Source organism: Felis catus, chromosome B4 (genome assembly GCF_018350175.1).
Source record: "Felis catus isolate Fca126 chromosome B4, F.catus_Fca126_mat1.0, whole genome shotgun sequence".
Classification (NCBI taxonomy): Eukaryota; Metazoa; Chordata; class Mammalia; order Carnivora; family Felidae; genus Felis; species Felis catus.
The window spans coordinates 102,869,840-102,883,056 of record NC_058374.1 but is presented as its reverse complement, the minus strand read 5'-3'; the positions used below and the strand labels follow the sequence as shown (position 1 = coordinate 102,883,056).

General features: G+C 38.4%; 1 protein-coding gene across 5 annotated transcripts in view; it reads left to right on the top strand.

Moving 5' to 3' along the window:
* Window positions 1–13,217, top strand: part of PAWR (pro-apoptotic WT1 regulator) — a 196,432-nt gene that overhangs the window by 74,093 nt on the left and 109,122 nt on the right. For all 5 annotated transcript variants that reach the window (XM_045062103.1, XM_045062104.1, XM_023257274.2 and 2 more), the window contains exon 2: window positions 10,619–10,750. In XM_045062103.1, the coding sequence (XP_044918038.1) occupies window positions 10,619–10,750 (132 nt within the window). The remainder of the gene's footprint in view (window positions 1–10,618; window positions 10,751–13,217) is intronic.

Sequence of the window (13,217 nt, the reverse complement as noted above, 5' to 3'; positions counted from 1 at the left end):
CATGATCCTCTCAATAGATGCTGAAAAAGCGTTTGACAAAATACAGCATCCTTTCTTGATAAAAACCCTCAAGAAAGTAGATATAGAAACATCATACCTCAAGATCATGAAAGACCTGCCACTAATATCCTCAATGGGGAAAAACTGAGTGCTTTCCCCTAAGGTCAGGAATACAACAAGGATGTCCACTCTCACCACTGTTACCCAACATAGTGTTGGAAGTCCTAGCCTCAGCAATCAGACAACACAAAGAAATAAAAGTCATCCAGATTGGCAAGGAGGAAGTCAAACTTTCACTCTTCACAAATGAAGTGATGCTGTATATGGAAGATCCAAAAGACTGCTAGAATTGATACATGAATTCAGCAATGTCGCAGGATATAAAATAAATGCACAGAAATTCATTGCATTTCTATACACCAGTTATGAAGCAGCAGAAAGAGAAATCAAGGACTCGATCCCATTTACAATTGCACTCAAAACCATAAAATACCTAGGAATAAACCTAACCAAAGAGGTGAAAAATCTGTACACTGAAAACTGTAGATAAAAAACAGATGAACGTAAGGAAGGGAAGCAAAAACAATGTAAAAACAAAGGAGACAAACCATAAGACACTCTTGAATACAGAGAACAAACTGAGGGTTGCTGGAGGGGTGTTGGGTGGGGAAGAGCTAAATGGTTGAGGGGCGTTAAGGAGGACACTTGTTGGGATGAGCACTGGGTGTTATATGTAAGCAGTGAATCACTAAATTCTATTCCTGAAGTCATTATTATACTATATGTTAACTAACTTGGATTTAGATTTAAGAAAACAATAAAAAAAAGAAAAAAAACATTTCAGATAAAAAAAAAATAACTGTCAGGATACCTGGCTGGCTCAGTAGATGGAGCATATGACTCTTGATCTTGGGGTTGTGAGTTTGAGCCCCATGTTGGATGTAGAGAATACTTAAAAAATCTTAAAACATAATTCTGTCTCTCTTAAGGATATCAGTTGGCTGTGCACTTTGAGAAATACTAATGTTTGCAAGAAATAGAAGTAGAAAATGTCTTAACCCACCTTGGTCCATTAACTCAGTTCTTTTTTACTTTCATTCTTATTTCTCACCATTTCTAGCAAAGTGTTCCTCCAGGTGTATTTATCCCAGTTAAGTAAGATAGCTTAAAGAATTTTTAGGATGCTTGTTGCCAAAAGAACTGTATTGGTTGCTAGAAGAACCTTGGAGGGAAGTTGTGATTCATCAAGTAATCACTTTTCTAAAAGCTGCCTAGAATGTAAGATGCACACACTCTCTGCAGAGATAGTGTGTGTGATGAGTAGGTTCCTGGGTCAGTAGGTGACAGCATTGCCATGAGAAAGAATGTTCAGTTTTAAGTTGGGGTACCATTGCCCATCCCCCTAATTTGTCTCATCTTGTTAACTCATTCATTCATTTAACATTTGCTGAATTTTTTTCTTCTTTTTAATTTGCTAGCAAGGGAGTCTACATTTATTGATGTAGTGGAAGGAGGGAAAGTGGTTAGTATCGAGAGACTGGATCTCAGCAAATGAAAACAAGGAGAAATAAAATATTATCCCTGTGCCCAGGGAGTTCATGGCTACTTGCTTCAACTTTTACTTTCTATCTATGCTACTCTAGGATATAAGAGTTCTAGCTTTGTGTGACTGACATTCGATCTTATGGTAAGGCATTTTTGCAGTCCAGGTACTGGAGAATGAGTGATGTTTGCTTTCCTAGAGTAGAAGGCTAGAGATAAGACCACTCTTTATTTTTCCCAGATCTTATTCTTTTGCTTGTCAGCCCGCACTCTGCATTAAATGATTGATCTCTTGTCTCAGTATCGAAGAATTCTTTTACTGTATTCTTTTTTCCTAAGGGCCTCAATTGTACAGTTATTGTGAATTTATACATTTTAATGTTAACGAGTGAATGTTCTGTCATAACTCTTTTCAGAAAAGTAAGTTTTCTAGATGCATTATGTATTTATTTATCCAGATGACCCACTCTACTTTCCAAATAAATTCCCTTAAGAGATTGATTGGAATTTTTATTCAACTTACAAATTGATTTACAGATTATTGATATTTTCACAATATTAGGTTTTTCTCCATTTAAGAATAGGTTTTAGTTTATATTTCTCAGCAAAGTTTTATAGTTCTGTTTCATAAAGGTTATTGTTTTTTATACTTATTATAAAATTATACAATCTGACTATTGATGTTACTTTGGGAAGCTGTTTTTTCATACTTACATAAAAACCATCGTAACAAGCTCTAATAATTCTAAAATATTTTTATGTATTATCTCAATGAAATTATATGATCTGAGGTAAAGGGATTTTTGCTTTCTTTCTAAAGTTGAAATTGTTTATTACCTAGTTTAATCAGATAGCACTCCCAGAGTGATGTTAACAGCTATCTTGATAGTGGAATGAATATGAATGTTTTAAGTCTGATTTTGCTTTTAAATTTTGTGGATATTTTGCCATTAAATATGACACTATCTATTGGTCTGAAAAAGTTTTTTAGAGATTTCTAAGAGAGATTATTTTTCTAATCAGGACTAATTTCTTCAACGTGGGTACCCTTTACAAGATTTCTTTTGTTGTTTCTGTTGTCCTGCTAGGATACATTATTTTTCATAGGATCGAATTGCCTACATTGTTGTCTACTCCACTTTTGACCCCTGTTAATTTCCACTTTGAACAGCTGTATACAGGTTCTGTTCCCAAAATAAGTTTCTTTTATTTGTTTGTTAGAGAATCTTCAAAAAAATTTTTTTGGACATTTATTTATTTTAGAGAGAGAGAAAGAGTGTGAGTGGGGAAGGGGCAGAGAGGGAGACACAATGTGAAGCAGGCTTTAGACTCTGAGCTGTCAGCACAGATCCCGATATGGGGCTCCAACTCATGAACCACGAGATAATGACCTGAGTGGAAGTTGGATACTTTTTAAAATTTTTTTTTCAACGTTTATTTATTTTTGGGCAGAGAGAGACAGAGCATGAACGGGTGAGGGGCAGAGAGAGAGGGAGACACAGAAACGGAAACAGGCTCCAGGCTCTGAGCCATCAGCCCAGAGCCTGACGTGGGGCTCGAACTCACAGACCGCGAGATCCTGACCTGGCTGAAGTCGGAAGCTTAACCGACTACGTCACCCAGGCGCCCCTGGAAGTTGGATACTTAAGCGACTGAGCCACCCAGGCACTCCTAGAGAGAGAGAGATTTTTTTTTAAATATAATTTATTGTCAAGTTAGGTAGCATACAGTGTATACACTGTGCTTGTTCTTGGCTTCAGGAGTAGATTCCCATGAATCATCACTTACATATAGCATCCAGTGCTCATCCCAACAAGTGCCCTCCTCAATGCCCATCACCCATTTTCCTCTTTCCCCGCCTCCCTCCCCCATCAACACTCCTCTCTATCTTTAAGAGTCTCTTATGGGTTTGCCTCCCTCTCTGTTTGAAACTGTTTTCTCCCCCCTTCCCTTCTCCCATGGTCTTCTGTTACATTTCTCAAGTTCAACATATGAATGAAAACATGATAGGTTTTTCTCTGACTGACTTATTTCACTTAGCATAATACCTCCAGTTCTATCCACGTTGTTGCAAATGGCAGGATTTCATTCTTTCTCATTGCAACTAGTATTCCATTGTATACATAAATCACATCTTTTTTTTTAAAGTTATTTTTAAGTGTTTCTTTATTTTTGAGAGAGAGGGAGACACAGAATCCGAAGCATGTTCCAGGCTCTGAGCTATCAGCACAGAGCCTGATGCAGGGCTGGAACTCACAGGCTGCAAGTTCATGACCTAAGCCGAAGACAGACACCCAACCGACTGAGCCACCCGTGTGCCCTTAAACCACATCTTCTTTATCCATTCATCAGTTGATGGACATTTGGGCTCTTTTCATAACTTGGCTATTGTTGAAAGCACTGCTGTAAACATTGGGGTACATGTGCCCCTATGAATCAGCACTCCTGTATCCTTTGGATAAATTCTTAGTAGTACTATTTTTGGGTCATAGGGTAATTCTATTTTTAATCTTTTGAAGAACCTTCAAACTGTTTTCCAGATTGGGTACACCATTTTGCATTTCCACCAACAGCGCCGGAGGGTTCCCATTTCTCTATATCCTGACCATTTCTGTTGTTTCCTGAGTTGCTAATTTTAGCCACTCTGACTGGTGTGAGGTGGTATCTCAGTGTGGTTTTGATTTGTGTTTCCCTGATAATGAATGATGTTGAGCATCTTTTCATATGTCTGTTGGCCATCTGGATGTCTTCTTTGGAAAACTGTCAATTTATGTCTTCTGCCCATTTCTTGACTGGATTATTTGTTTTTCGGGTGTTGAGTTAGGCAAGACTCAAGAAGCAAGAAGCAAGAAGCTGCTGCAGCTGAGGTCAAAGAAATCGTTGCCTGTTTTCTGTAGGGTTTTGATGGTTTCCTGTGTCACATTTAGGTCTTTCATCCATTTTGAGTTTATTTTTGTGTATGCTGTAAGAAAGTGGTCCAGTTTCATTCTTCTGCATGTTGCTGTGATTCAGTTCTCCCAGCACCATTTACTAAACAGACTGTCTTTTTTCCAGTGGATATTCTTTCCTGCTTTGTTAAAGATTAGTTGGCTATGTATTTGTGAGTCCAGTTCTGGGTTCTCTATTCTATTCCATAGGTCTTTGTATCTGTTTTTGTGCCAATACCATATTGTCTTGATGATTATAGCTTTGTAATACAGCTTGAAGTCTGGGATTGTGATGCCTCCAGCTTTGGTTTTCTTTTTCAATATTACTTTGGCTATTCAGGGTCTTTTGTAGTTCCATACAAATTTTAGGATTGTTTGTTCTAGCTCTGAGAAGAATGCTGGTGCAATTTTGATTGGGATTGCTTTGAATGTCTAGATTGATTTGGGTGGTATTGGCATTTTAACAATATTTGTTATTCCAATCCATGAGCGTGGAATGTTTTTCCATTTCTTTGTGTCGTCTTCAATTTCTTTCATAATTTTTCTATAGTTTTCAGCATACTTATGTTTTACATCTTTGGTTAGGTATATTCCTAGGTATTTTATGGTTCTTGGTGCAATTGTAAATGGGATTGATTTCTTAATTTCTCTTTCTGTTGCTTCATTATTGGTGTATAGAAATGCAGCTGATTTCTGTATCAATCTGGTTTTGTATCTGTGACTTTGCTGAATTCATGTATCAGTTCTAGCAGCTTTTTGGTGGCGTCTTTTGGGTTTTCCATGTAGAGTATCATGTTTTCTGCAAAACGTGAAAGTTTGAGTTCTCTGCCAGTTTGGATGACTTTATTTCATTCTGTTGTCTAATTGTTGAGGCTAGAACTTCTAACCCTGTGTTAAAGAACAGTGGTGAGAGTGGAGAGAGGATCGGGGGATCCTCTCAGTTTTTCCCCATTGAAGATGATACTAGCTGTTGACTTTCTATATATGACCTTTTTGATGTTAAGGTATGTTCCTTCTATCCCGACTTTCTTGAGTGTTTTTATTAAGAATGGGTGCTATATTTTGTCCAATGATTTTTTTCCAGCATCTGTTGACAGGATCGTATGGTTCTTACCCTTTTTTCTAGTAATGTGATGTATGACATTGCTTGATTTACGAATATTGAACCAGACCTGCAGTCCAGGAATGAACTTCAATTGATCATGGTCAACAATTCTTTTTATGTGCTGTTGAATTTGATTTGTTAATATCTTGTTGAGAATTTTTGCACCCATATTCATCAGAGATATTGGCCTGTAATTCTCCTTTTTAGTGGGGTCTCTGTCTGGTTTGGGAAATCAAGGTAATACTGGCTTCATGGAATGAGTATGGAACCTTTCCTTCTGTTTCTATTTTTGGAACGTCTTGAGAAGGATATGTATTAACTCTGCTTTATGTGTCTGGTAGAATTCCCCTGGGAAGCCATGTGGCCCAGGACTTTTATTTGTTGGGACATTTTTGATAACTCATTCAATTTATTTGCTGGTTATGGGTCTGGTCAAATTTTCTATTTCTTCCCCTTTGAGTGTTGGTAGTGTGTGGTCGTCTAGGAATTTGTCCATTTCTTCCAGGTTGTACAGTTCTTTGGCATATAATTTTTTATAGTATTCTCTAATAATTGTGTATTTCTGTGGTGGTGTTTGAGATCTCCTCTTTTGTGATTTTATCTATTTGGATTCTCTCTCTTTTCTACATTGTGAGAATTCTGGCTAGGGGTTTATCAATTTTGTTTATTTTTTCAAAAAACCAGCTGTTAGATTAATTGATCTGTTCTCATGTTGTTGTTTTTGTTTTTGATTCTATATTGTTTATTTCTGCTATAATGTTTATTATTTATCTTCTGCTGGCTTTGGGTTTGTTTGCTGTTTTGCTTCTAGTTACTTTAGGTGTGAGGTTGGGTTTTGTGTTTGGGATTTTTCTTATTTCTTGAGATAGGCCTGGTTTGCAATGTATTTTCCTCTTATGACTGCCTTTGCTGCATCCCAAAGGGTTTCAACTGTCATGTTTTCACTTTTATTTGTCTCCATGTATTTTTAAATTTTTTCTTTAATTGCCTAGTTGACCCATTCATTCTTTAGTAGGATGTTTTTTAACCTGCATGCATTTGGAGGCTTTCCAATTTTTTTCTCTTGCCAATTTTTTTCAAGTTCCTAGCATTGTGATCTGAAAATACACATGGTATGATCTCATTTGTTTCATATGTATTAAGGGCTGTTTTGTGACCCAGTATGTGATCTATCTTGGTGAATGGTCTAGGTGCACTTGTGAAGAATGTGTATTCTGCTGCTTTTGGATGAAAAGTTGTGAATATATCTGTCAAATCCTTCTGGTCCAGTGTATCATTTAAGGCCATTGTGTCTTTATTGATTTTCTGTTTAGATGATCTGTCCATTGTTGTAAGTGGAGTACTAAAGTCCCCTGTGATTACTCTATTTTTATCAATAAGATTGCTTATGTTTGTGTTAATTGATTTATATACTTGGGTAGCCCCACGTTGGGAGCATAAACATGGTTAGATCTTCTTGATGGATAGACCACATAATTATGATACAATGACCTTCTTCATCTCTTGTTACAGCCTTTAGTTTAAAATCTAGTTTGTCTGACAGAAGTATGACTACTCCAGCCTTCTTTGACTTCCAGTAGCATGATAGATTGTTCTCCATCTCCCTACTTTCAATCTGAAGGTGTCCTCAGGTCTAAAATGAGGTTCTTGTAGACAGCATATAGATGAATATTGTTTTTTATCCATTCTGACACGCTGTGTCTTTTGATTGGAGGATTTAGCTCATTTACATTCAGAGTTATTATTGAAAGATACAGATTTAGTGTCATTGTGTTACCTGTAGGTTTCATGCTTGTGATGTCTCTGGTCCTTTGTAGTCTTTGTAGCATTCCACTCATAGAGTCCCCCTTAGGATCTCTTGCAGGGCTGGCTTAGTGGTCATGAACTCCTTCAGCTTTTGTTTGGGAAAGTCTCTTCTCTCTCCTTGTGTTCTGAATGACAGCCTTGCTGGATAAAGGATTTTTGCCTGCATATTTTTCCTCTTCAGCACATTGACTATTTCCTGCCACTGTCTTCTGGCCTGCCAATTTTCACTGGACAGGTCTGGAACTACCCTTATGTGTCTACCCTTGTGTGTTAAGGCCCATTTGTCCCTAGCTGCTTTTATAATTCTATTTATCTTTGTATTTTGCCAGTTTCACTGTCATAGCCATGGTGAAGACCTATTCTTGTCGAATCTAAAGGGAGTGTTCTGTGCCTCCTGGATTTGGATGTCTGCTTCCTTCCCCAGATTATGGAAGTTCTGAGCTATAATTTGTTCAAGTAAACCTTCTGCCCCTTTCTCTCTCTCTTTTTCTTCTGGAACTCTTATGATACGGATATTATTGTTTCATTGAATCACTTAGCTCTCTAATTCTCCCCGTGGTCTAGTATATTTTTTTATCTCTCTTTTTCTGGGCTTCATCATTTTCCATAATTTTATCTTCTCTTTCACTTATTCTCCCCTCTGCTTCCTCCATCCTTGCTATCATTGCTTGTAGTTTATTTTGTACCTCATTTACAACATCTCTTACTTAGTTCATTGTGACTATCTCTTAGTTCCTTGATCTCTGCAGCAATAGAGTCTCTACTTTTTAAAGCCTAGCTGTTAATCTTATGACTATTATTCTAAATTATCGATCAGATATATTGTTTATATCTGTTTTGAGCAATTACCTAGCTGTCATTTCTTCCTGGAATTTCTTTTGAGAATTCTGTTTCATCATTTTGGCTAGTTTTCTGTGCCTTATGTGTTTTAATAGCTTATTGTGTGTCCTGCACCTGTAAACACTATTATATTAAAAAAGGGTCATAAACCATCCAGTGCCTGGCCCTTTAGGAGGTGATTTTTGGAGTGTGTTGCATGCTCTTTGTTGTTGTGACTGGTTGCTTTATCTCCCTACTCATGATAGTGGTTTGGACCTGCCACCAGCTGTGATTTGATTTGTTCGTTGAAGTAACAACGGATTTTTTCCTGGAAAAAATTTAAAAAGGGGTGGTGGTGGTGGAAGAAGCCTTATACCATATAAAGAGAGAAATGATAGGGGTGGGGAAAAAGAAAAGAGAAGAAAAAATTGACTAGGCAGGAATTAGAGAAAGTATACAACTTAATCCAGAGAGAGAGGAAAATGAAGAAGAAGGAGATACAGAAGAGGGGTAAAAAGAATAGATTAAAAACGTCCACTTAAACAAACCAATGACCAGAATATTCAGAATAGGGAAGGGATGAACTAAGAGGAAGAAAGGGAAGGAAGAAAACCTATCTACATATCTAAAATAAGAATTAACCAAGAATCAATCAGAAAATGCAAAACCGCTGGACTGGTATCTGATTGTGCCTTGGAACCAGTGGTTGCGCTGGTCTAGAGGTGGGGCCCTCTGGTTCAGTCAGTGTGAATCTTGCGTCCATACATATGTAGCTATGAGGCATGGGGAGGCGTGGTTTGGTGTCGGCAGTCCTGCCTCCGCTGGGGGCTGCAGTCCTGTTCCCTGAAGCCCCACTTTGTTGGTGATGGGGAGAAAAATGGCAACACCCCATTCTTTCTTTCCCTGACCAGGTGTCCCAGACCACACTGTTCAGGCCATTTTCACAGTGTTGTGCACGTGCGAGTGGGCTCTTCTGTCCGGCTCCAGTTTGCTGTGCTTTCCGGGTGCTCAGCTGGGATTCAAACCCCAATGTCTTAAAGGATCCTGCTCCGCAGGCCCTGGTTATGGGGTAGTGCCACTCCCCCCAGCCAGCCTACAAAGGGCCTCTGACTGGCTGGTGCCTGCAGGGTCTTTTGTTCTTGGAGCTATCTACTTTCTTCCCACAGCACTCAGGGAGAGGATTTTTCTCTCTGACTGTGCCTCTGACTTAGCTACTGAGCCCAGGGCTAGCTCCTGCCCACCCTCCCGTCCCCCGCCAGGTGTATGTACAGGGTGGCCGGCCCCAGTCTGGTAGAAGCCCCGCAACCCTGGATCGAGTTATAAATTGATTACTTCTCCATTTTTTCTATTCCCCGGTCCGTGGTTTTTCTCTTGTCCAAATACACTTCCACAGCCTCTCTTTCTCTTCCTTTTGTCTCTCCACAGAAGGGGATCCCTCCCCTCCATGCCTACACTGCCCATTTTATCTCCCAATTTGCAATAACGCACCTATGGTCTGTCAGGTTGTCCCTGTGGGCCCCCTGGGGATGTTTCTGTCCTTCTTTCGCCAAGGTTCCTAGAATTCCAAGTCTTCTGGCCTCAATAGTACTGTGTTTGATGGATGAGGGAACTTTGGATCCCTGTATTTCTCCTCTATTTTGATTCCTCTAGAGAGAGAGAATCTTAAGCAGGCTCCGTATTCACCGTAGAGCCTCATGCAGGGCTCAATCCTGTGACCCTGGGATCATGACCTGAGCTGAAATCAAGAGTCGGACACTCAACCGACTTAGCCACCCATGTGCTACCCCCCCAAATCAGTTTTGATCATGTTTTACTTATATTCTGGGGAATTGTGGCAGTGTAACTTCTTTCTGTGTTACGTAGTGGAAAGTCTATACTTCTCAAGCTATTTATGTTCCTTGTGATCAGAGCATATACCTTTCAAATCCTCACCTCTCTCAAGAACTATGAAGGGTCTGAGGTCTCACCCTGCTTGCAAGTTAACATTTAGCTTCCTGTAGTTTCATGGATCATGGCAGAACATACTAGTCTCCTGTGTCACACACGGACACATGCACACACGCACAATCTTCCCACTGGTCTAAAAAGTCCACGTCTTGGTTATATCTTTTGTTATTCTCTGAAAAGAGGTAAACATCATTTGTTTACTTGTTGAATGAATGTAAGAAAAGAAGAAATGAATCTTACCTTTAGGCAAACCCTGTAACTGCCATTTGGAGTCTAGAGAAAAGGTGAGTTATCAGGGGTATGAATGTGGAGGTTGGAATTTTAAGCAGATAATTTAGTTTACAGGAATTAAATGTACATATTGCTGTGTGCACAGATACTTCTTTAATGTTATCAAATGTGTCTTCACATACTGTCACAACATTCTGTTAATATTATATGGAAATAAAATGGAAACTATTCTTTCTTTCAGTGCTTAGACGAATATGAAGACGATGAAGCAGGGCAGAAAGAGCGGAAACGAGAAGATGCAATTACACAACAGAACACGATGCAGAATGAAGCTGCCAGCTTATTAGATCCAGGCAGTTCTTATCTGCTACAAGTGAGTATTTATTTAAATTCAATTAAAAAAATTATCTTGGGGCACCTGGGTGGCTCAGTTGGTTAAGCATCTGACTTTGGCTCAGGTCATGATCTCATGGCTTGTGGGTTCTAGCCCCGTGTTGGGCTCTGTGCTGACAGCATAGAGCCTGGAGCCTGCTTCAGATTCGGTGTCTCTCTGCCCTTCCCTATTCGTGCTCTGTCTCTCTCTCTTTATAAGATAAGTAAACATTAAAAAAACAATTAAAATTAAAAATTATCTTAAAAATTTATTTTTTAAGTAAATTACTTTTTTAATTAATTTGCTTGTTTTTTTAAAGTAAGCTCTATGTGCAACATGAGGCCTGAACTCACAATTCTGAGATCAGGTTAGGTGTTTACCGACTCAGCCAGGTGTCCCTCAAAATTTCTTGTTTAATTTTTTAATTTTACAAATGAATATTTAAAAATACCAGGATGTCAGTTGCTATTTTAACAATAATTTTAAGTAACTTCTAATAATTTTTTCCTTCTCCTTTTGGTTGCATCAGCTCCATTTAAGTACTTTCAATGGATTTAACCACTGATTTTCCTTGCATCCAAATACTTTTTGACTATGTGGTTCTTTGTTCCCAATCAGTGAATATCTGCTATCTCATTAAGCAGGTTTAAACAGTATCTGTTGTAAAGTAACAGGAAAAATAATTACCTTTTTGCTCTTAATAAAGTTAGAATTAGTAAGTATGAGTGGACACTTCTGCCAGAGGCTGATAATTTCATTAGAATTATGTAGCAAATAAAGAGTTGTATCTAGTTTATACAAAGTCAGATATTTAAACATAGTAACAAAATACCATATGTAGTATTGTGAATTGCCAGAAACATCTATACTTCTATGTAATTATACAAATACATTTAAACTCGGTTTCAAATTAGCTGTTATTTTGGGTTTTTGTGGCAAAGAAAATTGGGAGTTGATGGTGTCAGAATGCCTCAGTATAAAGCAGATTACTCTGTTTAAATTGTAATTTGGGATTGGTCTTGATATAATCTAGTATTACATTGATTTGCTGACATTTTGAGATCCTAGGCCACTGTGTCATCTTTTCAGAGTTTAATTTAGACTTTTTATTTAAACATTTTTTTAAGTTTATTTATTTAAGTATTCTCTACACCTAACTGTGGGGCTTGAATTTACGACCCTGAGATCAAGAGTTGCATGCTTTTCTGACTGAGCCAGTCAGGCACCTCCAGTTTTGACTTTTTTAAAGTTTTTTATTATGATATCATTTTATTTTACTTATTTATTTTTTAACGTTTATTTATTTTGAGACAGAGAGAGACAGAGCATGAATGGGGGAGGGTCAGACACAGAATCTGAAACAGGCTCCAGGCTCTGAGCTGTCAGCACAGAGCCTGACGTGGGGCTTGAACTCATGGACCACGAGATCATGACCTGAGCCGAAGTCGGCTGCTTAACTGACTGAGCCACCCAGGTTCTCCTAAGGTATCATTTTAAAAGGAGTTTCTGAGCAATACAAACATCTCCCCATTTTACTGATGAACAAAATGAAATATAAACTTCCCTATTAATTGGCAAGGTTATGATAAAAAGGCTTTTTTTTTTTTTTGGCAGAGAGAGGCAAAATATTTTGAAGTAGTTTGGAAACACAGATGCAAAACTGCTCTTTGAGTCAGAGATACTGACAGGAGGGCTGATGAAGTGATCCAGGTTTATCTGCGCCTCCGTATCCAGGTACTAGAAGTACCTACCCTGTTATAACATGGTGTGAGCTGATAAGCAGCACTTCTCTCAGTATCTCTGTAAACAAATTTATCTTTATATGTATGTCTGTATGTCTATACACATATCCCTATATACATACCACTGTTTTGTTCTTTTCCCTTAATATTGTGGTGAGACTTCCACAGTATTACATAAAGAACTTCCCTATTACTTTTTGCAAATGGAGAATGTTCTATGTTATAGATGTACCATAATTTTTCTAATTTCTATTGATGGCTATTTAGGTTATTTATAATCTTTTACTATTACAACCAGTGTGGTGGTGAAAAACTTAAAATACATATTGCTTTGCATATATGTGTATGTAAATCAGTAGGATAAAATCCTAGCAGTGGAATTTCTGGGTGAAAAGGAGTGTGCATTTGTAATTGTGATGCTTTTTCCAAAATGTTCTTTGCAGTATGGCCATTTTTTCATGTTATTCAGAGCTCTTCATATATTATTTTCAGTGGCATACAGCTTTCTTTCTTTCCTTCTTTCTTTCTTTCTTTCTTTCTTTCGGGGGGGGGGGTGGGGGGCACAAGTGAGCCAGGGGCAGGCAGAGAGAGGGAGGGGAGGGAAGGGGGAGAGAGAAAGAGAGAGAGAGAGCACACAAGTAAGCGAGGGGCAGAGACAGAGAGAAAGAAGCAGGGATCACCCAAAGCGGGGCTCCAGCTCACCTGATATGGGATTCCAACTCCTC